We start from the raw sequence: 25,279 nt of genomic DNA, 5'->3' as shown, positions 1-25,279 counted from the left end.
ATCACACCAGGTGAACACAATTTAAAGTTTGAATGTGAAATATCCCAGCTGCTTAATGCCCTGGCTGAGAAATAAAGGGCCCAGGACCGCAAAAAATTGCAAATATTGCAGTTTGATGAACTGAAAACTAAAATCTACTAGTAATTCATTGCTTAGTTGCATTATCAGTCTTTATGGTGCTTTACTCACCTAGAAGATAAAACTGAAGAAGTTGATTGACCAGCACGTGTAAGAACATCGAATATGTTTGCAAGTTTTCCATATTTATCCTGTCCTGGTGCACTCCAGTTCTCAGTGAAAAGAAAGAAGAAATACTTCCTCTTAAAAATGTTGTTATTAAAGAACACTGCCTGCTGGCAGTTTGTTCAAGATACAAAAAGGCTTCGCCATTGGGAACATTAAGTCTTACTCTATTGGGTTAAAAAGCAAAATCTCTAGTGCTTTGTGAAAAGTATTCTGAGATGTCAGGAGATGGCAGAAAATTCAGGGATATTTAGGTACAAAACCTTTGGGAGAGACAACAATACTAAGGATTCTTGCAATGATAGGACTAAAACCATCCCATTCCTCATGTTCTACAGGACAGCACTTGCCTTGAAATGTGAAGCCTACTGATTCCCACCATATTGCAGTAAAATGATTGGAATAATATTGCAAACTCTTCCTACCCACCACAGCTGTCAGAACACACCTTTTGGTGAGTCTAAAATCAAATTGTAGTTAAATAATGGAACAGTAAGGGGAAAAAGAACTCCATAAATGTCTGGGAGATACGCAACCCTGAGAAATAATCTGTGCACCTATACAAAGACCAAATTGTACCACCCAAGCTAGATTTTTTTTTGGACAGAATTACTAAATTAATGGATGATGGGAATAAAATCTATTAAACAGTTCTGAGCTTTCAGTAAGGTGTTTGATATAGTGTGTCACAAAATCTTGTGTGAAAAATGAATATCCATCTGTGATGAAAAAACTGTCATGAGAGTTGAAGATTGAATCAAGGACTTAAGCGGGGGGAAAAAGATATGTAAAAAATAAATGACATGGCAAACTAGAAGGAGGTGTTTACTCTGCGCTTTCCAAGTCCTGTATTCATTTCACTTGTATTTCATGCCCTATTAGGGAGCTGTTAATCAGAGGTGGAGGTGACAGTAAATTAGGAGTTGTGAATACCTCAAGGAAGAAAGAAATAACGCAGAAAGATTCAACAGTTAGAAATCTGAGCGGGAATTTGTAGGAAGATGAATTTCCCCTCAGCATCAGATCTGCTCGGCACAAATAACAAGCAAACCTCAAAAACCCAAACAACCCCAATACATTGGCAAAAGGGTAAGGAAACAACCGTGGCTGAAATGTGTAGTGTTGCGCCTGGAAGGAGTGGCACGGCAAGGCAGGCACGGGCTGTGGGGCAGGGAAGCCCTCTTGACCAGCTGGCCACCAGTTCAGCCCATTTTGTAGTCCAGCTGGGGACCCTCTGGGCTGTGGGTTTCTTTCCCAGATTTCTTTATCTGACAGCCATGCTCTGCTTGTAAGGCTGAGAATCCAGCAGAGACCTGCAGAGATGGGAACTGAAGAGAGAAAAAATTAGCAATCCAACTCACATAGCACACACACAAAAAAAGCTATTTTAAGGAGTTTGCAGGACTGTTTCATATCATGTCACAGAAAGGTCCTGTCTGCAGAGTGCTGATGAAACTAGACTTCAAATACAGCTTTGCTGTACTGCTTTTACTCACATTTCTATGTCTTTTCAATAATAAATAGCATCCTCTTCCCACCTCTCAGGTAAGTTGTGCCCTTTAGAAAGATTACTTCTTGAAAATAAGCACACAGGTAACCCAGATCCTTAGATAACCCAGGCAGGGTTGTAGTGTCCTACCTTGTTCTGTATCAGGGGAAGGGAGTGAGGAACAGTTTCCATGTCACGCCACATACTTTGCCCTTCCCTGCATATAGCCTTCGCTGCTGCTGAATTAAAGATGTCTCATAGCTGTGCACATGACATCTGTGCTATTGGCTTCCAAGCAATTACTAAATAGGGTAAGTAGGATTTTTTTCTTTGCATCTTACACCTGGAGAAATGTGAGGTGAAACAACCAAATTAAGGACCAGTGTGGGTCTGTGGCAAAGCCCAGGACAGACCCCTGAGCCCTTGATGCCTTACACTGAGTGCCAACATCAGCTTCTTCTCACTTACTATAAGCTCTTATTTCCCTCCCTCCCCCATGATATTAATATTTAATCTGCAATTTGGTTGGCTATAACCATTTGTAGATCTGGAAAGCGCCTTTTATTCCTTTATAAGTGCTTTAGCAATTTATATTCTGAAAGTCTTGGACCTTTTGCGACTCATTTTTTCAGGTGTTTTTAGATTTTTGGGCAAGTTGCAACTGTGAGTGAGAGTAAAACCTTGCCACACAGACCAATTTTCTGCTGTTACAGAGATTAATGTTATTCTTTTTGGATATAAAAGAAATCTCTTGGCTGATGAACTTTGCTATGACACTGGGAGGGAATGGCTCCAGACTGCTATTCTCTTTCTTTCTCCAGAATCGCTTCACTCGGCAGCTATTCGTAGGATCCTGACCAAGCCGAGGAACTGTGCCAGTTCTTGCTGCGAATTAGCGATTGGTTCTTGTGCTGGGGGCGAAGGCTGCAGGAGCTGAGCCTTTCTCAAGGAAAGCTGGCTTGTTAAATACCTGCGAGCTGGTGCCAAAACCAACATGGCAAACAGACTTTGTGGGCAGCCGTGAGCCACGGGGGGGTGGGAGCTCGCTGCTAGTGGCCCTGGCCATTGTGTGAAGACACCTGGGTTTGGAAGGAGCCAACGGGCCCTTTCTGATTAAACCCCCCACCTACCCTCAATAAAGCACAATTTCCTCTGATTTACCTCTTCTGGTTTTCAGATAAGCGAGTAATGTTGCACCTGCTAAGCAGCTAGAATTATGCAGCATCATAAATTAAGCTTTTTAATTTGCCAAAATTTCTGGCTTATGCCATTTCTCATTCAGAGCCATCCTTCAGAGAGGCAGAAGTGGTGTTTCCAGCATGAGAGAGGGCCTGTGCCCCCTTGGCCTGCAGCGCAGGAGAAGGGCACAGCTGGCACTGGGCAGTCACTGCCAACACCACGAGAAGCTCACTGGTTGGATGGATGGATGGATCATTAGTGAAGCCATTAATCCCCGGACACTTTTATGTCAATGCTGTATTTTCCACCACAGACCCACTGCAGTGGCTGAGTAGATGACAGCATCCTGCTGTTTGAGTCCATAACACAAAATGGAGCCCGCTGCAGTGCAGGCACCTCAGGGCATGGGGGAGCACTAATGAGTGAGGTGCTTTGCTGCCATCAGATACTCTGAAAAGTTCTTAAAAATGGGAGCACAATGCTCATATTAATGATGCGGTTCCGGCTGAGTATGTTAGCACCAACTACAAATACGTTGCAACAGAGGGAGGCAGAGTGTCCTTATGAAGTTGGGCAGTTTTGACCTCCCTCCTCGCCTTTGACTCAAGGCTCAAAGCTACTTAACCTGTGAGATAAGGAATCAGACAAGAGGCTATTACTACGAATGTGTTTCACTGATAAAGACTGGGCTTTGAAGATTGATATCTCACTAAAACTCTTTAACACAGTGCATATCTGTGGGAAAAATATTGGTGACTCTGGGTTTTACATACAGGGGCAAGGTTGTGTTGGTGCTTAGTATGAGCTGTCCATAAACTAAATCAGAAATGTGAGATTGTCTCAAGTGTAGTCATTTCAGACCAAAATGGGGTGCCTGCCATTTTTTTGCTGTGAAAAATTTCAGTGGGATTTTCCCACTGCTTTTGTTGTAAGACCAAACTCAGCACTTTTCAGTGCTTGGAGAGTTGCGGTGGTGGTGGTGCGGTGGTGACTCTCTTTCAAATGGGAAATAAAAACTTTTTTGTGGACTAGAACAGACTGGGGGCCGGGGGCGGGGGGGGGGGATGTAATGTGAAAATACTTTAGTGAAAAAACTAACTTCCTATTAAAGAAATACTTGAAGTCACATTTTTGAGCAAACCTGTGAAGAGTTGTCTAGGCAGCAAGCAATACCAGTGAGGTAAACTAGCTGTATGCAGTCGCCCTTTTCCATAGCAAAAAATACATATTGATACAGCTATAGATATATGCAGATGTACTTAGGGTATAAGAACTGCATTTAAAGAACTTAACCCCAAAAGGGTAGCACTGCAAAGTCTGATGTAAGCAAGCAGTATACGAGGGTAATTTGTGGTACTTTGCAGAGAGACACAGTTTAATTTGGATGCTACTCCCTTCTTTCTGTTAAACAGCTGCGTAGCTGCTGGAAAAATAGGTTGCAAAGGAGCCAGGAAGAACAGTAGTGCATGGCATGAACCCCACAAAGGAAAAACCAGTGCACCAAGGAAAACACCGCTGCAGGGTGGCGCGGCGCAGCGTTGCCTCTTGCCTGCCTGCTTTGTGAGCAGCCATGAGCGCAGCTGGGGGGCGGGAGGTAGAGGGAGGGTTTGCGTGTGCTGACCTGGCTGCTGCGAGCCTCCACCCATGAATTACTAAGAGTCTTCAGAGCAGCTGCAGCCTCTCTTGACCTTTTTACTGCCCGCTTTATCACACCACTATTGCAACAAGGGACTGCCAGCGCTGTGGCCCTGGGGCTCTGATAAGGTGCCTGTGGAGCAGCGTGCAAAGTCGTGTGTATGCTATAGCTGCATTTACATTCTAGCGCCGGCTGAGGCAATGCATGCCCTATGATACTGACAACCACAACTGTCTGGAGAGGTATCCTAAAAAGGCTACAGTTCCTAATAGTCCAAGCGTGAGCCAGGCTGGAGCTATCTGCCAGTTGCTGTTTGCACTGGCTTGCCTCTCTGTGTCCTGGCTGGACAGCTTTCTCCCAGCACTAACTTAGGGTTGTCAGGAGGGAGTGAGCCGAGGAGCCACAGAGATCTAAAGATGCAGGCACTCGAGTGTGTTCAGGAACTTGTGGAGTGCATTCAGGCACATAGTGCCTTCACATAGTGCATTCAGCCACTAAAACTTCAGATCTCAATCAGGACACGTCACAAAAATTTTAACTTGCTGGGGTCTCTTCTTAGGGAAGATGAACTCTTAATCAAGTAAAATGTGCACATTAACCATTTATTATTAAAAAAAATCTTCTATACTACATCCCTGCTGTTAGGGTTAAAAAATTACTTTATTTAAAGTAACAATTGCTGTTCACACCTCCTAAATTAAGGAATTGTCAGCCTCCAAACATAGGCCTAGGGCTCAGGGGCAGTAGGTGAGTGTACCACATCTGAGAGAGGAATCATGGTTTTCCAACCCCAGGTGTGAAAAATGCAGGACTAAAATTAGGGAGAAAGTGGACTTAGAGACAGAAAGATACCACAGAGGAGTCGCAGGTATTCAGTGTAACACTGGGCATGGGAGAGTGACAATCTGTAAGTGCACTCATGTCTTGGGCAGGCTGGCACTGCTGAGCTGCTGCACGTGCCCGTTGAACTGCCAGCAGTGCACCCCAAATGCCCCAAGTTAGTATGGGCTTGGTAAGCAGCTGGGCTGTAACTCTCAGCAATGTGAATGCATCTGGTGGGTTGAGGAGCAATGGCTTGTTTCAGCTTTCCTTCGGATGTGGGTGGCAATATAAAAATACTGGTCTAGCTGGTCTAGTCGTTGGAAGGTAGATGAAACTGCAAAATGATGACTCCAAAAGACAGAAAAGGAGACACATGCACACAGACTTCATTGAGGGCAACACCATACACTTGAATTGATTTTGTGGGTCTGTTCAGCAGAACAGCGCAATTAATTCCAAATCCTATGGTGAAACAAACCCTTCCCAGTAAGTAAGAACCATTAAATGTCTTCTGGAAGCTGAATCAAATAGAAAATAAGGGGAATGCACATACTTCATCACCATGGGAAATGTATTCAGAGCTTCACACCTGTTAGTTATAATAAAAATATGCTAACATATACAGCAATAGGTATGATTTGTGATGTTAATGACTTTCCCATATATACATTTACTGACAAAATGTATTGCATAATTTATGAAATTGCTTTAGTGCTCAGAGCACAAATGATGCCTCCTGATTGGCTAAATTCAGTGCCATATGTTGTATATAAAATGTATTTATACTCCACCAAGATATAAATTGTAAGGAAGCCTTGAGTACAATGATAAAATTATAAATGCATTTTCCGCCGGTTGAACACAGAATTTATATTTGTAATCTTATCTTGACTGTGTTGCAACAGTCAACTTGGCTTCTGTTTTCACCCCCAAAGGCTTTCTTCAAATACTCTCTTACTAGAAGTGGTTTTTGAAGCTCTACAACCAGACAATTAAATGAGTACAAAGAGCACAATAATTACTTTATGCAGTCAGTATCATGTCAGGTGTAGTAATGTCATTCTTCCTTTTAGTTCATTTGATCTTGTGATATGCTACACTGATAGATTTGTTTCCAGTTCCATATTCAACTCAGTTACTGGCAGTTTTGAGAAAACACCTCTGTTCAAAATAATACATAAATGGGCAAAAGTTCGAAAGCTGAAACAAGTTGAAGTTATCCAGGGATTTTCATGCTCATTAACTGGTAAGAATATTTCAAATTTAATTTAAACTCTATGTTTACTTTTATATATGTGTGTATACATATAAAAATAATTTTTTATATATAGTAACTTAATTATTCCATTTCCACAATTATTAAAGTTACATTACGAGATAGTGAACCTATCCAGCAGGCTTCAGTTCATCCTTCCTGAGAGAATTTGTGTGTAAAATGTGTAAGAGAAGAGGAGAGGTGATGGTGGCCCTTATTACACCTTGTACACCTTGTGGAGGGAGACAGACCCCTATGAAGACACCTCATGCTGTGGCCATGTCTGCTGCCTTCTCTCCAAGGACTGCAAGAAAACATTCTTGGGGAAGGTGGACTTCCAGCAGGCTCCTTGGAGAGGTGCTTATGATTCAAGTGACTGAGTCAGAGCCTTGGCATGTGTGTTTCAGTTGAAATATCTGTATAGCTCTCTGACAGTCCTAGTAGACACTGGCCAGGTTGGTCAAGTCTTTTTCTATTCTTTTCCAGGCAGAAATGACGATCCATTTAACTGCTGCCAACTTCGTTGGCTGATCGATGGGCTTGCTGGCCTGGCTGAGCATTGCTCTGCAGGTTAGGACTCTTGAAAACAGAAGCAACCCCCTCCACCCCTATGACCACTCTGGCACTTGTAGAACAAGCCATTTATCTGACTGGCTGCTGGATGTATTAATATTTGAAGTTAATTTGTCTGCTTGAATAATCTGGTGCCAATTCATGTAGCCATTTATCAGTTGTAATGGGAAGATGCTGCTCTTGCCTAACTGCCTCGAGAAGGCATTACCAGCATAACCTCGGTACATTTGACATGTCTGATTATGGAAAATTACATTGCAATATTGTTCTGATTGCTTGGCTACCAAGAGTGTTTAGTAGCTTTATGTGCAAGGCTTGACCAAATTATATCTCAGTAGTCCAGATGAAGTGTAACAAATTAATTTACAATTGTTCTAGCAGTACCAATTGGAAGAGAGTGTCTAATTATTCATAAGAGTCTCGGCTAAATAGAAATCTCACGCAGCAGGTATGAGTGTTGACAGAGAGCATTTGCAGTAGAGGTTTTGGGAGGAGGGAGAAAGCTCTATTTAAAAACACCAAAGGTAAACACTGTCCAAGCCAATAAAACTCTGTCCACTTCTACCAGATGAAGCTGTGCCCCAGGCTGTATGGCTGACTGATGTGATAGGATAGCAGAAAGAAGAGCAATGCTGTCAGCATGAATGAGAGTCTTAGCTGGAGAGCAAACACTTGGAAAAGCTGTCTGTCAAAACAGGCGCTGGATGACCACAAGCTGATCCTTGAAGTCTGTTCAGGGATTCAGAATACGAGTCAGAGTAATTTGGCAAGAGAGTAAATAGGCAATAGTGAGAAAGGAACAAATACAAATAGAAAGAAAGGGAAGCACAATTTGACCAGTCAAATTGCGTCGTCAGAAAGAAACAAAGTACAGTTTAATATCTCAAAAGCTTTTATTCAAAACAATTACAACAGCACTCACTTACTGATCTTTTTGCCTGTCAAACTAGGGCACAGCTCCCCATTAGGCAGCCCAAAGAAGACAGCAGGCAAAATGATAGCAGTTTGCTCATTTATTATTATTGAAAGAGGTAAGATTTGTGCATGTACTCTTTTCTTGCTAGTTGTAGACAGAGTCTGAGTGGTACAGGGAGGCTGTAAATACTGGGATGTGAAGATTATCTAGTTTGGGGGTTCGCTTGTGTTCTGCTCGTATTTCACCAGGAGAAGGCCAATGTATGCACAAATTGAATCTAATGAAGCAAAAGAGTTGTAAGCCATTGGCAGATGTTTTTTAGTTGTGCTGCCTCTGAGGATTTGCTCAAAAGCTGATTGTTTTTGGATGGGGAATGTAAACATTCAAAATGAAAAGAAAATTATTCTTTTAAATTCTGCAAGAAAACAGAAGGCGGCTTTTGAATCTATTGTATAGAAAGGAAAAGCCAGGGTGGACAAGGCCCAGGGAACAGACTTTCTAATATTAAGTAAAACTATTTTTATTGCCATGAGGTCACTGTGAACTTGCATAATAAAAGGAATTGCCTCAGAATTCTTTGGATAAATATATTTAGTATCTTATGCTTCCACTTACGGAGAAGAGAAGGACTGAAGAACGTTAAAGCTGACATTAAGGCCAACATTTCACTGTTAAAAAGAGGCCACTGAGTCCTCTGAACTCAGCAGTTCATGAGGGGAACAACACTTGTTTCTCATCTATATAATTATTAAAAAAAACCCTTGCCACATATCCTTTTTTTTCTCTGTTCTTAATTTGAATAGTCCAGTAGAGTTCAAAATATAAGGCTGTGATCTACCAATGTGGCTAAACTTATGTTGTTCCTCTTCCCCTCCTCTAATTATCATTGGACTGTATGATATTACAACAAGGCTACATTTTGTTTTGTGTGATTTATAATTCTGATGAAATTCCTGTATATGGACAACAAAGGTCACTCTCCTTAAGTCTGGATATATGAGTTTCACAGATGTTCACGCTGAACTACACAGAATAAAGAGCAGAGTCTAGCAGATAATGAAGTCTTCAAGGACTGACATCAAATTTCATCCCACTTCTCCTGTGGCAAGGCAGTAACTATATTTCACTCTCAAGAAGTTTTATCCCCAGTAGGCTTTATATTACAGGTTGATTGTTACATACCATATAAATCAGAATTTCCAGGGGACACAACAGCAGATTAGTCCTCTATAAGTTGAACTCAACCTCTAAAGGTTACAAGTAAAGAGAGTGACTTGAGACTGGATACATCCCAGTGTCTCTTTGGAGGCTGTAATTACTAATGCAGTGTGTAATATGAGTACTAAGTACGTGATCCATCATGGTGGTCTGCCTTCTGAGTTATCTGAAGTTGATGGTTTCTGAGGGAACAACTCATAAGGGTCAAATGCCGCCTCCCAGTACAACTTCTGAAGTCATATTGGTCTGGAAGATCTCAGGGCTCTTGTGCATCTGCAACATTCATACATGGCATAGAAAAAAATACCAGCAGAGCTTTTTGTTGTGGTAACTGTTGGTTATAGACAGCACTTAAACTGTACTGAATACTGTATAGATACAGAGAAGGCCAAGTATCTGCCCCAAATTTTCTGCCACATAAAATTCAATTCCATGCCTTTCTCATTCTTAGTGAATGGGTCGGTTTGCCTTCAGTTCTAGTTAAAAATGAAAGCTGTGATACTCTCAGTCTGGCCTTTTGACTTCGGTGTCTATTTAGGTTCATTTTAATCACATGCTAAAATCATGCTTAATTTTAAGCACCTAAGCAATCCTATTCATTTTAGAACAAGTAAGCTCATATTTAAAACTGTTTGTTTAAGCACACTGTTGACTGATGGCTGTAGACCTTTTCTACAAACGCTTCTATGTCATCATGTCATGGCATGTACAAAGATTGACGAGGTCAGATGCAAAATGTATGTGACCGTCAGACTGATTTTTGTGCACAAGTGGGACTAGACAAGAACACATTAATGTAAGCATTTGTAGGACTAGGAGTTTTGATAGCATCTACTCTGGCCTGGCAATAGTATTAATGTACGTAGTGAAAAAGGGAGTTATGCTTTAATCGTGGCCTCTGAGCACAACTTCACAAAAAAACTGATTATTAGAAATATCAGGACTGTAGAGGTATGATTAAAAGTCTTCTAGCTGCTACTGAAAATACAATAGAAAAGCTTCAGGAGTAAAAATACTATTGCTTGGAAAGACTGTCAGTGAACATGAGATATTAATCTCCCCTGACACACTCCCTTAGACAGGCTACAGTAAACACTTCTCTCACTCATCATTATCCAAGCCCATCTTCTCTATGCTTTTGTGCATTGAGTGCTACAGACAATCTTAAAAAACCCAAAACATGGCGATGTATTTAAAGACCTCCGCAACCTCCTCCAGCCTCACATCTCCTTTTTACCTATCTAAATGCATGTTACCCAGAAAGAACTTCGTGTCAATATGGTGAAGGGACTGGGAACGGAGGCTCACAGCACAGGATGTACATGAACCTGGGATGAGAGGTAGGACTGTGGCCCCAGTAGGCAATGGGTCTTCCCTTAGGGTGCCGTGCTCAGCTAGAAGATCGAGACTTGAGAGCAGAGTACCAGAGCACCTCTCCTGTGCTGCACCAGCTGGCTGCGGCTGGGCCAGCAGAAGCGACAGCCCTGCCCTGAGGAGGAGTAAGGAGCAGGAGAGAAGCACCGAGTGGCTGGAGGTGGCACCCACTTAGGGCTTAGAGCAGATGACCAGGTTTCAGGCTTAGAGCAGGAGACCAGGCAAGTCTGGGGAAATCACGAGTGCGGAAGCTAGCTTTCCAGCCTTCCCCAGAGAAGTCTGCTTGGAAATATCCAGCAGGAGTGAGGAAGACTTTTTGCTGCTGGTGTTTATTGACGTTTGTGGTGGATTGACATGGTTGGCTTTCAGAAGGTCCCTTTGGTTGAAGCTGCCTGGGCACGAAAGGCGAGTGCCAGTGGCAGCGGCAGGGCTGGTCGCAGCGGGCAGGCAGTGTGCGGTCAGGGCAGGCAGAGCAAGCCGCCTCCTATAGCACCATATGTACAGGCCCCCACAGAGAGTGTGTGAATGACTGAGGCAGTGCTAATTCACACATGAGCTTACAGTGGGCTAATTTCACCAGCTAGACAAGATCTAGGCTATGAAAAACAACCAAGAGTAAATAAATGCCGATAGAAACTGCATTATTTTTCACATGGTCTGATGACTTTTAAATTCTTGTCACTGGTACCCCGTCCAATAAATGACAAGGGCCATTGGCTTTCTTAATTAGCATCAAAATAAAAGAACTAAGCTGTACATTTTTCTTTTCTTCCAAGTTTAATTTTTCTTTTAATAAAGCTGAGCAATGAAAGTCAGACATGGGTTGCACTGGAGTGAGGAACAGTTTTATTCAGTAGTGTTACTCCAGTAATGGTGGCAGAATCAGGCCCAGTTTGGCTTTTCCTTAAGTGCTGTTTTCTTTCTCCCCTCACATTTGACTCCTCTAAGTGATTCTTAGCTATCTCTCTTTGAGAATTTATTTCTTGGAAGCGCCAGTCAGATCCCCTTGAATTAGTACTGGTAAACATTAAAAAAAGTGTAAAGCTTTATGTTCAACAAGGCTCCAAGTTGATAAAATAACTGTGAAAACAACAATAAAGAGAAAATTGTGTGAACAAAAGAAAATGCAGTGACAGAATCATTCTGTTATAGCGATCTGCCTACATACCTCTCAGTTTCTGAAGGCAAATATACAACTGCTTGGTGAAGTTACACTGAGCGGCAGAGCTGCGAAATCACATTTGAATCAGAAAACTAATGTGGCTGTTAAACCTCAAGTCAACTTACAAATAAGAGCTGAAATCTTTCATTCTTTCTTTCATTTAGTCATTCTTGATGCAGGAAAAAATTCAAAACAACCACAAGCGAAAGGAGACTCAACCTTACCTTGTAATTAAATGTCAGCAGCTCATACTGGTGTGAACATTTTGGAGTGACTAATGCCGAGGGGCTTTAGGTTTGCTACTACCCTTACTGCCTCTCTGGACTCACCAAAGGAAGCTGACTGGAATAGCTACTTCTAGAAGTCTCAACTTATCCTTATTGCTACTCCTTAAAGAAGAAAAAATCTATTTCTCTCTTACTGTACTGTATTAAAGGACCAGTGTTGATTGAGAATGGACATATATGGTAATTTGTTAGATCTGGGGGAATACTCACATACAGTGAAAAAAGAAGCAATCGTTACAGTTACAGTAAAGATGAGCCCTAATCAGCACAAGGAGAAAATGAAAAGGAAGGTGCACGGATGCTGCCCAGCACCTTCAGATAAGATCAAGTCTTTGTGGTGTTTTGAGCCATGCTGTGTTCAGCTTGCTGGGAGGGTCTGGTATTTTAATATAAATTGCATTTTCTGTGCTTATCTTTTTAATCTTACTATGTGTAGTCCTTAAGCTTTGGGTTAGTACTCTGTGAAGCTGCACTGCCAGTGATACACTCATTTTGCTGATAAAGAACCCCAGGAAGCTGTCAAAAACATTGCTGTTAAAGAAAAGTTACTGCCAGAGAGACAGATATCTGTATGTGATAACCTCTCTCACTGTCACCATTGCCACTCTTTCAGAAGAGCTTAGCAAAAATCATCCACCTCAAGTCACAGAAAGAAGATGAATTGGGCAATATATATGGCTAACCATTTAAAGTGGCTTTTTATTCATTTATGCACCTTTCATATACTGGGGATTGAAGAAAACATCCCTTCCTCTATTACTCCCAAACTAGGATTGATGTGTCTGTAAATTCTGAAACTGTACTGGACTTGTAATTGTATAACTTTCCCTTCTAGAAAAGGGAAGTTGGTTTATGAATACTTAAAATGGCTGTCACAGCTGTTTTCTTCTTGTTGTCTCCTGCACACTCCCCCTCTCCAGGAGTTGCTCTTGGAGTGCCTGCCCTCCCTCTGCACCTCTTCTTTCTGCTCCTTTCTGATTCCCTACTTTTTGTCTGTTCTTGACTCTTGAAATCCTCATCTTTCTCCTTGCCAAGATATTATTTTACCGAACCCCGGATTTCTCTATCATTTTTATAAATGGATAGTTGTAGTATGGGAAGGAGGAAACAGAGTAGCTTCCTCTGCTTTCTTTGGCTAGCTCCATTTTTAAGACATCATAGTTCACAGAATGGCTTTTGGCAAAACATTACACAGGCTCTGTTATATGGGGTTGACTATGTCTATGTAAAAAGAACAAAAAACATTAGTCATATCAACAGTAAACATTGAACTCTCTCTTCCCCTGTCCCCTTTCACCTTCCATTCCCCCTAAATCCTACCAGTGCAAAGTATGTCTTGAAAAGCACAATATCTGAAATAGCGTCTAGCAGACACTGCAGGTCTCTGTCCTTAAGAGAGATTGCCATGATTCTTGCTGCATTTCAATAAATCACATTCACTTTTGGGATTACTTGGCCTATATCATCTTCTGTCCTACCATTCCTTCAGTGCACTTAGCCATCTTACACTACTTGAATCCATCAGGAGAAACTGAGCACACACACCCATATTTCAAAGAATAGATGCTGGGAACTGAATTTTTAACATCCAACAATTATTACAAAGAAGCATGGCATACTTGGTCTGTCAAGCTGTTTTTGATGAATATGATGTTGGAGGTTTTGATTTGTTTTTGCAACATTAGGGCCTTCCTTCTCCAAAGAAATCATATTCTGCAACAGGCTATGGTGCTGTCAGGGTGGACCTGAGGACCATCCTTCTCAGAGCTGGGGTAGTTTTTCATAAGTTCTTCAGTACCTCTGTGCAATTTATAGCAATGGCCTGTAGCTGCCAGCTATGTTTTAACGCAATTTTTTTTTTTTAAAGAGATGCTTTTCAGCTGCCAAGGAAGCCAATCCTCTTGCCCTCATATCTGAATTTTGCAGTGGTTTTCAACAGGTAGCTGACAAGCTGTGAGTCATTCTAGCCAAGCTGGATCTCTTAGATTTAGAGGCTCTCAAAACATTTTGACTTTGATACATTTATATAGATGCTGGCTGGATCTCAGACAGCTGGCACATTCAAAGGATCTTTTTCTGAGCTGGCATACCGTGCAGTCTGCCACTTCCTTGCATTGGGGTTCCCATATAGCTTTGGGAGGCTCTGGTATTAAGCAGCAGCTCTGCCTGGGATGTCTCATCAATACTGATGGGCAAGAAGATCTACAGTTCCAGCGGAGGGGGCAGCAAGCTGCTGCCTGCTCATTCACCTCGCCTGCTGCTTCGCTGCCGCACCTCCTGCGCTGCATCCGTGAGCATGAGACAGCTCCAGTCCCGGGAAAGAGGAACCACCCAAGCGCTCCTTGGAAGTGAAGTGCAACCATTCTCAGGGCAGGGAACAGCTTTAATCATGTAAAGCTGTCACTGGCAGAACTGGTAACACCCCATGTAAGAGAATAGGCTTACTTACTTTAAAGCGGCCCACAATCATTGCAGTGTCAGTATTCTTAACATGAGGAATTAATTTACCCTCACAGAAGTCAGTCTTCCCAAGAACAAACGCACATTACCCTCATGTTGTAGCAGTGGGCATAGGGTGCGTGACAGGGCATGCCCAAGGCTACAGAGGGATGCTGTGACAAGTTTGGGTACTGCAAGTCCAACATCAGCCCTTCTGTCACAGCGGAGGGAAATCTGCAGAATCCCCATTTGTGCATGTGCATCTGTAAACATGCAATTCACTTCTTTTTATACGTAGGCATGGGACATTTTGTTATTGGCTAGATCAACGCTAGATCACACAATAAACCCACTTTGGAGGTAGCTCAGTATTTACAAGAATTAATCTGCAAAGGGGTTCAGTTGAAGGCACTCAAGATGCCAAGAGATATTAAATTAAATGAGATTTTATCACGTATGTATTTATTGAGTTGAGAATCCATACAAGGTAAACAAATGTTTACATTATCATACAGTAAGCATTTCCAGGGCTTAATAAAAATGATTGTCACTCACTGTGCTTCACAAAAAAATTCATTTTAATGAATAAATAATTTGATGAAATCAAAAAATATTTACAATATAAACAAATGAAAAAGCTTTGGATATATTAATCTGAGCATCCTGTATTTTGCATTTTCTAATTGTATTTCTATCAAGATTCTCTGAAATGGTACAAAGTGGATAGAAATTACAGCTCAACAAAGTTAACATGATTTGGTACATGTGTTTCCATTAGTTCAGAGAAGCTACATATGATTCATTTATTATGCACATGTTAGAATACAAATATAACTAAAATCATATATTATCAAAATGCCAGACAGCATTCTCCACAGAACAGAAATGTACACTAGGCTGTGACAATAACTGAGAATCACAGGCAATGAAATATAACAGAAAAGTACAAATTCCTTCATAAGAATATAATTGTGCTCTCTTATTTACCAGAGGACTATGCTGCTTCACCACATCAATGGCTATGTATGAATATAGTGTTCAACAACTGCCATGTGGTTTGGTGTATGTTTGTATGGGTGTCAAACAGCGGCATTAGAGTGGAAAATGGGCAGTGCAAGCAGTTTTATAAACATCTTTTCGGGCTCTTAAAAAGAGCCAATTATACAAAGCAGTATAAGCATAACAGTGAGAAGTCTTCATCTCATTTACACGGATATCATGGAACAACTTGCTTTGTTTGTGGCGGTGAGAGAAGGAGCTTTGTCGGTGCTCTTTATGCTGTCAGCCAGAATTCAAATATTCCAAAGCTACTTCATAGCAGAATTTGTACTGATCCTGAAAAATCAAAAGAAAACCACAAAGTCAGTTATCAAAGGATCTTAATTAAGGGGCTCAATATTTCTCTTCTGTTAAAATTATTTACTATCGGCAATGGTCAGTGGGAACCAGTCTGCAAATCCAATTTATATTCAGATAAGAAAATCTTTGTATTAACCAGACAATAGACACTACGCACAGTAACTTACGGTACTGCTCATATTAGATATGTATTTAGCTACTCGTAGGAGAAAAATTGACTATGAATAAACAAATTGACTTGCAACCCTTCAGTCGTCTGTCAAAAAGCTCATGTAGTGCTTTATCAGAATTGGAGCTATTGAAATTCCTCTCCAGAAATGTTTATCTTAAAATAAACCCAGTCTCTAGAACTTTCCAGTTCATAACTTTCATTTTAATGTTCTTCATGAACTCACTACACTTCAGACTAAGGGCTGTTTACGTTCCTCCTCTATGTGTAGTTCAAACCCACACTGTAATACTGCGCTCCCTGAGTGAAACAGATGCATTTAGGCCTGGAGTCATTCCAATTAATTTTTGGCATTTAATGGTGATGCCTAAATTAGATTCAACACAGTTTGGATGATTCAGCTCTTCTGTTACCCAGGCTAAATTTTCAGGTACCAACCCTGTGCTTCATACACGGGACTGCTGTGTTTATTTGCAACTGCTTGGCAAGGGGGCCGAGCCCAGGCAGATTGCCTTCCCCTGGCACGCGGACCCAGCCGGCATCCTTCGGAGATGAACAGTCAGGACTTCATCCCTTTCACATCTTCAGCAGGACAAAAAGACCAGTGCTTCTCACTGACCCTCACCCACTGTGCAACCGTAAACCACGTGTTAACTGATGACTTAACAATTTTGTTAAGTCCCTCTTAAGTCCCCACACATCCTCTTTCATTTTCATTTTTACTACCGGCAATATTTAGCAATGCTACAAACATTTAAATGAAACAGAAGAGCTGAAAGAAATAGTAGCTGCAGGTCCCCTGAATCCAAGTGGTTTCTAAAAATTTAGTTTGGAAATACCTACCAGTTTTGTGACTATTTCTGTCATTGAAATGCCTCTCTCTGATGCACTTTAATCAATTAATAAAAAATAACTGAGCATGTAATGTTGTGTAGTAACAACAACAGAGTTAACTAGCTGACAGGACTCAGCCTTCACCTGAGCATCAGAAGTAGAAAGATTACAATTACACCTCAGGTATATTCTCCTTTCGATTGATGTGAACATTTCAAATGATTCCGTCTTTTGGCCCGATAAGTGATACTTGTGGCTTTGGGTCACATTTGAGTTGAGAAGAGAGTGCACCTTAAAATTTAAGAGTCCAAAACAAACTACAACAATCAAAAAGCCATAAACAAGAATGGACAGTTTCTAAGTTCTTTTACCGCAGCTGTCACTTAAAAAAAAAACACGTTAGGTGCTTATATTGCCTAAGTTATGAGTGAGATGTATGTTAGGTTTTAAGATCCTGCAGGGTTTCAAAATCTGCCTGTGTATTCTTTCGAATGAGAGAAGAATAAAAAAGAAGAAAGAAAAGAAAGAAGTATTACATAAATTATTTCTTTTCTGCTTTTATTACAAGTATGTTTCTAAATAAATGACAATTGGTCTATAATTACATAGCAGAGATCAAAATGAGATCAGCCACTCATCCATTTCCATTTTTCCATGGTTACTTTATAGTGATATACTGATCCAGCAGAATATCTGTCATTTTTAGTAAAACCAACACCTGTCTTATGGAACAGACTTTATTATTTCCCACAGTATTCACTCATGTGCGTCCTTTGTACATTTTTATTATTCACTTGATGATGGATATTAAAAGTCTCTCTATGTTAGCTAGCTTCAGAGAGGAATATTCATCTTTTCTGGGACACCCTTTGGTAGATCCAACAGCATGTATTACAAAACTCTTTGGACAAGCCGTAATAGAGATTTTGTAATAACATGTGCTACCTTTGGATGACGGCGGTGGAATTTCATGGATTTTCTGTATTGAATGGATGTGGCACTCAGACTTTTAGACTCACAGGGAAAACAAAGGTTTCAGTGAAACGGTCTCTAAGTATGAACTGTAAACATTGCCCTTAATCTAGCGAGGAAGCGCGGAACAGTTTCTTAGAATGGAATCTTAAAGCTACTCTTGGGAAATAGTATTGCAGTTACAATCCTGAGCAATTGTAGATCATCTTTTCTCAATAGGTCTCACAGCATTTTACAAAGGTGGATGAATATTCTTGTTCTCATTTTTCAGATGTGGAAACTGAGGCACAGACACATTAATATAATAAAGGCCAACAGGACCAGGAAGACAGCTAAAGTGTCCTGACTCCCTTTTACCATGAAACGATCTGCATGGAAATTCCTTTGCACCCTTGCTAGTTCAAACATTTGTTCGTACAAAGCAGCAGACCAAGAGTGGAGAGACATGGTTCCACCTCTGCTCTGCCAGTGAACTATGTGGTAATGGGAAGATTTCTGATCTACCACTGCCGTAGTTCCCCTATCTGTAAAATAAGGGAAAAAATACTCATCTCCTTTATAAGTGCTTTGAAACCTCCTAATTAAAAGGCCTTATGGGGTAGGTGTTCTCAATGCCTTCCCCAATTTACTGAAAGGTATTTTTGTATACTAAAAAATATATATTTAGCATTTAATTAAAAAAAATTCTCTGCTTAAAAATGGAGATAGCTGCCTGACAAATCTGTACTTGGAGAACTGTCACAAACTGGAATTTATAGAGAGCATTTTCTTCAACTGTACACCTTCACACTGGTAATTTTCTTTTTATTTCTATAAAATAAATGAATGAAAGATCAGTGTGTTCTGTGGACTTAAGCTCTGGGAGAACAGAGAACAGCAGGACTGCCACATCTCTATCCAAAGCTATACTACCTGAATGAAGAAGTAGGACATTTCTCTTAATATCTGGGAAATAAAAATGTATGGTTCTCAGCACGATGATTCCCCTCCTGAGAATATAAACCAGAGGGAGAAAAGCCAAAAAAGCTGCTCCCTCCCATCACTGCAAAAGCTTCACTAATATGAGATTCACAGTTTCACATTGCTGCCTCATGGCCCCATGGTGCTTGTTGCAAACTGCCTCCTCTTTTCATGCAGCTGGCAACATCTGGCTTTATGCCATCAGCCTGGATAGAGCCTGGCCTGAGGGAGAGCCTGGGACTTCACAGGTATGCTAGCTGGGAGCACTGCGATGGGGGCTGTGGTGGCGGCGGTTCTTCCACAGGATCTTCCACAGGATCCTGGGTAGAGTAGACAAGATGTTGAAATACAAGTCTCAGTCAAACCACAAGTCTCTTGTCAAACCACAGCTTGCAAAATTAGCTCAGATTGGGTGAGCATCCCTGAAGCTGCCCAGATGCTGCTTTCTGCCACTTATGATGCTAATTCGAATACAGGTGCCTCTCAAGCAGCCACCTCTGTGACAGGAGATTGTAAAACGGTGTCTTGAGGGCCCAAGCCTCAAAGCAGGGCAGCATGCTGCACCCAGCTCCAAATGCACAACTGCACGCTGGAGTGTGAGAACCTGCTGCTTTAAGCTGTTCTGCAGCTCTTGTGACACAGCAGCTGGCACTTCAGCAATTCTCCATTTGAAAAAAAAAACATAAAACACTCTCTAAGAAAATAATTGCACATGGCCCCTTGTTTCTGAACTCCTTTAATCTTTCTGGGAGATAGAGCAACCATAATTAAATGCAATATTCTGGATGTCAAACTGAAATTCATGGCTTTGATAAATATTATGCGATTAAGCTATTTATAAAATATATAATTTGAAAATCTGGCATTTCATTTTACATAACTATTATTTCTCCCATGCAAGGGCTGCTCTCCACTTGGCTCAGCCTGCTAGAAAAGAAAATTAATAAGGATGTTTGGCTGAAAGTTTAAAACTCTTAAAAAATTCAAATGAACAGAGACAAAGTCTCCTTGGGAAGAAAGCAGTGTAAAAATACTCTTACAAGTGAAGTGACTTCATTATCCCCTCTGAAAATGACTTGCTTGCTTTGTGAACAACTCCCACTGCAAATCTTGGAAATCTTACTGCGTCTTCTGAGAAAAAGGAACATTTTCTATTTAGTGATGCAGTTTAAATGCTCATACCAGAAGGTCCACCATGTTAGGCTTATTATTCCTCAGTGTCTTCACAGCATGGAATACATCAACAGCCCTCTGATGTCGAAGCATTTCACAAACAATACTGATTGCACAAAACGTCCCACTGCGGCCACCTCCATTCCTGCAATAAAAGTGATAAAAAGGCTCAACTACACTTGACTCTATGTTACAAGTTCTTCTAGTACCAGGAATCACTATGGAAGGTACCAGTTCCAGTAGTGAGAAACCACAGAATATTAATAATGAAAGACATTGAATTCAAAGCAGAACATTGTTTTTTGTGAAATTAATGGGTCAAATGAGCATAAACCTATGATTCAGTATCCATCAGGCTGAAAGCCTGAAGTGAATTGAATGGCAGACTTTTGCACCACTCTTTTTAGTGAAGTCTTGAGACAGCACAGAGAGACTGATGAAAAAAGGACAAGGTACTTCTAGATTCAGCTCAACACCCCTTTGCACTGTAAATGCACAATGTTGTAATGGGTATCAGGCCCAGAAGTGCAATACAGAAGGTGGGTCTTTTAATTTGTCTACAAGATATTCTGGTGGCTGCACTTTTAACGCGGCACTAGGTGGTGCTGAGATACTCCAGGAGGCAACATGCTCCCCCTGCAGCACCAGGCAGAGGGACTTGCTGCCGGGGAGAGTGTATTAAAGTGTATGTATTCCCCCTCCACCCACAGTTTCAGAGGATGAGAACCCAAAGTGACTTGCTAACAAAGAAGCCAGGCACAAATGCTCATATGCATGATCAAATACAGTATTTAATAATACTTTACCCTTGGTTATTTTTAATCTTTAAGAGAATCTCTTTCTTGCTGGAAACCCTGTTATTTCTACAGCTATTCTAATCAGAATCTTTAGGCTGCACTTCACCGAAAATAATAAACCTCAATAATTACCAGAGCGCAGACTAGTTAGGTAGCAGGTCTTTCAAGCCGGCTTCGCAAATGGTTGATTTTCAAAGGAAGCTACAATGTTGCACATCTGTCACATCCAGGCAGTATGAAAAGAGTGCTCTCTGCTGCCAAAACATTGCCTGATATTGTGGGACTCTTTGAGAATTTTAATTAAAATAAAGTCATTTAAAAGGATTATATTAGAGCTTTTTCTTTCTTTACTGCCTGGAAGTGACGCATGTGTGATGTTGTACAACTATTTAATATCATCAACCACCTCAGAGATAACAGTAATTTGCACTTCAAAAGGGTCTTGAATTTCAGCTGAAGGTCTCAAAACATTAATTAATCACATCGCACAATGCTCCTTTGATGAAAGTATTATTATCCCCATACTACAGATGGGGAAACTGAAGAGCAAAGATTTGCAATGACTTGTTCAAGGTCAGTGACAGTGGGAGTTACTAATACACATAGATTTTCCTCCTTAGGTCTAACTTATATTAACTACAAACCAAAGTTCGGGAAGTTACGGGGTACCCTACTCCTGGGTACCAATTTACAAAAGCACAGGCTAATGTGCATATGTCCCTTCTCCATCACGACAGCATCTTTAAGCAGGTGTTTAGTGGAAGAGGGATATGACTTCAAGCACTGAAGGCTCAGTCTCAAAAGCTCAGCTACTGCTGAGGGCAAACAGCATGTACAGTTATTAAGCCCTACCAAAAGAAGCACAGTGACAGACTGAACAAAGGCCTGCACCAGGGGAGCAAACGAGTCACAGGAGGAGAAAAAAATACACCATTATCAGAAAAAGATAAGTCAATTAAAGGGTCATCGCAACTGGGTCATCACACCTCTTTTACTTCTGTGATTTATGTTTGGAAGAGGAATCACACTCTCCAATGCTACTTTTATTCTTCCTCTAATGGGCTATAGCTGATATACAATCCTAAACCACAGAAATAAAAAGTACATTATTCTGGTAGTATGCAATTTTGATACACTCAGTGTAAGTATGAGCTTTTTCATTTGACAAGTCACAGGGCATCTTTATAAAATAAATTTGTACCCATCATCTTCTTACAAAAACCTCACAGGTTGTCAGAGGTCTACCAAAACATAGAAAGGCAAACTCATGAATTTACATTAAAATTTTTTTTACAATTTCTTGCATTTCCAAAGCTTTTGAATGAGCTGTATTATTTATTCAGTTCCAAATTAGATGGATACCTCTTCACTTCCTCACAAAACTTTTAAAACCTGACACAAATTCCATGATAACAGTATTCCCTTACTTTCGTTCTTTCATTTCCAATACTTACAAACAGTGTACAACCGTGCGCCCCTCTCCCCCGTTATACTCTTCCTGCCACTTCTCCACTTGGCGGATGAGCTTCAAGAAAGAGCGTTTTGAAACCGGAGTATCTCTGTACATGGGCCACCCCAGGAACTGAAACTGCTGCACCATCCGATAGCCGTCTTGGGGCTGCACAGATTCAGGCAACAAACAGGAAGAAGTAACAGCATTTTTTATGGGTTATTCAAATGGTACATAATTCAGATATTTGCATCAACAAGTTGTTCAGGCAGATTGCTGCTGATAAGCTACTAATGTAATTTCAATTGCCCTTGAGGAGTTATGACTTTTAATTTCCAACAGAGTTATTAGAGTAAGAGGCTTTAAACAGAATGTAATACAAATAGACTGGAATAGAGCAATGGTACAGCTGCAGGGTCAAGCAAATAATTAATTAATATCATAGCAGGAGCTTGGTAGCAAAGAGAGAGCTGCAATACAATTTCAATCATATAATCTCTGCTTTTTCACATGCTTCAGCATTTTGAAGAATGTTTGCCTGCTTCTATCTCTTTTTAAAAGAAAGGTCAAAATCTCTCAAGATATTTTGAAGCAGGACACATTTTAAAAACCAAACGAAATCCTCCAACTTATCTTGCTTATAAAAATCTGACTACATTTTATTTTACTGTGTGCTACTGAAGCAGTCAGAACCCCTCTGGTGAAATGTTACTGAACAGTTGCTTTATAGTGATTTAAAATAAAAAAAGGGGCATAGAACAAGTGCTAGTGGCAGAAAATTACAGTCCTTTGGGCAAAAGGGCATAATAAACACACACATGAAAACTGTTGTAGTCTAGGATTTGCCACTTTCACTTCCATGCAAAGTGAGCGCATTTTAGTGCCGCTTTTAAAATGAGCACTTTTTTAAACACAAGGGAATGTTGACATTACTTGTTTTCCTCTAGAGTAAGTGGTAATAGAGAGGATGTAAGATTAAAAAGATAAAGGAATAAATCAAAGTGGATGCAATATTAAATACATTCTTCAAGGGGTTTTGTCTGTTTTGTGCTAAAATTGGGAATCTCTTGATTTCCTGGCCAGTTTCTCTCAACGCAGCCCCAGCCAGCCCCAGAGTCTGCTAAAGCTCCCACTGCCACTTTTGGAGACTGTGTTTTATGTTGCCCAATTTACTGGGAATGCAAGGCCTTCAAAACACTAAAGAAATATCTTGAGGCTTAAAACCTGCTTCTCTGTGAAGAAATTAGCATTTTTGGTATCTCTTTGGAAGTGGTTTTGGGCCTTTCTCTCTTTGTCCTCACAGTTCTCGGATCTCAGGGCAGTTCCTGACTTTTTTGACCCAAGAGTGCCGTGTGTTCCCGGCTGTGGTTCGTCAGCCATACCGCACCAGTGCAAAGGCACTCGCCAGCCTGGCGGGAAGGGATGCCTGACCTGTGGCAGCATCTTTTTTCCACTCAGCTTGAAAGAGATGTCTAGTTTACTCTTCTGCCAACTTTATGGGGGCATATAAGCCAGGCGTGAGAACCTGCTTGTCCTTATACACCTCTTACATGTGTTAATGATTAGTGGGATGGGATCTTCACTAAAAGTTTGGGTCTGGTACTGAAAAACATGCCTAGTATTGGCCTTCTTTGCACAACACAATACACACACACAAGATGGCTAATTTAAAACTGCTGAAAACAGCATTGATTTCAGCATTTCTTGACTATCCATACAATCTGAATAGTGCCTTTATTTCATTTGCATTTAACAAGCTTGACAAATGTATGTGGCATTAAAATTTTTTTTACTGTAATTACGCATACAGGGCCTTTTCCTCATTGATTATGGCATGACCCAGTATTTCACTGTTGCTCTCAAAAAAACAGGCTGAAAAATGAGAATTGTTTTATTACAGTTTAACTTCCTTTTTGTGTGACTTGAGTAGAGGCAGCTCATTTGCTGATAAAATTTTTTTACAAATAATATCCTTACTCTGGCTGCATTATAAATTCGGAATATCCGGCTGATTATGTCTTCTTCTAAATCAGCTGATACGAACTCCACCTGAATAGGACCATGTCGGTGTACTCCATTTTCTGGCCAGTACTGAGGACACAACTATAGAAGACCAAAACAAAAAGAGTGCACAGTTAATCACGTGGAGTTAAATGCTGTCTCAATATGCTTTTCTAGATTTTTCTTTGTGCTACATTTATTACTTAAGTTCTTACACATGCCTTTATAAAATACACAGTGCACCATCCTCCACCAGTTTCAAGCCCTGTGATTTCACTTGTGTGGAACAAGTTTAAACAAATGCCTTTTCACTTAACTGAGCATGCTAATGCTTGCTGCTGTATTTGCCATTCTCTGGTATTTGGAGTAACACATTTCTGACACTCAATGTCAATTCTGCAATACAGTATGACAGGACAGGGGAATGCTGTCAAACATTACCACATCTAGGAGACAGCGTGAAGCCTAAGACCTAAGGCTTGGTAGCTTCAATTGCCCTGAAGTTGATAATAATTCAAGCTACATCAGAATGTGTGCTTTATGCTATACAGGGTGCATCAAATCTCAAAACTCAGCATTTAACTTTCTCATCTGTTCCACCCGTAACTGATGATATTGGCTAATATCAGCATCCCTTTACGTTTTCAACAGCTGCTCCATTTCGTCTCATGAATGTCACTTGAAAATAGTAATTATGCTTTCCTTTGTGCTCAGAAAACATTACTTCTAGGTATCTAGAGATCACAAAGTAATATTAGCATTATTTTGCCCAGCTTTAGTGTCTCATAAAACATGATGGCTTAATCCTGGAACCAATCATCATCTCTGTTAATACATTAAAGAGTAAATCAAGCCTTTCCTGGAAAACTCTGCTTATCCATTTTTCCATAAAAACCCTAATGATTTCCAGAGATATCTAGAGCAATTCAAGCATGTACCTTTTGCAAACATTCTCCAAAATTCATTATGAA

The 25,279-nt window shown here is 40.7% G+C and overlaps 1 protein-coding gene across 6 annotated transcripts in view; it reads right to left on the bottom strand.

The window, feature by feature from the left end:
* Positions 1 to 15,150: 15,150 nt before the first annotated feature.
* The window catches only part of PTPRM (protein tyrosine phosphatase receptor type M), a 504,474-nt gene continuing 494,345 nt past the window's right edge, over positions 15,151 to 25,279 (bottom strand). For all 6 annotated transcript variants that reach the window (XM_067290684.1, XM_067290685.1, XM_067290688.1 and 3 more), the window contains 4 exons: positions 24,285 to 24,410; positions 22,312 to 22,475; positions 20,070 to 20,205; positions 15,151 to 15,928 (listed from right to left, as the gene is read on the bottom strand). In XM_067290684.1, coding sequence (XP_067146785.1) covers positions 15,875 to 15,928; positions 20,070 to 20,205; positions 22,312 to 22,475; positions 24,285 to 24,410 — 480 coding nt within the window. In that variant the 3' untranslated portion in view covers positions 15,151 to 15,874. The remainder of the gene's footprint in view (positions 15,929 to 20,069; positions 20,206 to 22,311; positions 22,476 to 24,284; positions 24,411 to 25,279) is intronic.

The sequence above is a fragment of the Apteryx mantelli genome, chromosome 2, assembly GCF_036417845.1.
Source record: "Apteryx mantelli isolate bAptMan1 chromosome 2, bAptMan1.hap1, whole genome shotgun sequence".
Taxonomy (NCBI): domain Eukaryota; kingdom Metazoa; phylum Chordata; class Aves; order Apterygiformes; family Apterygidae; genus Apteryx; species Apteryx mantelli.
Note: the sequence above shows the minus strand (reverse complement) of the source record. Positions and strands in the feature narration are given on the sequence as shown.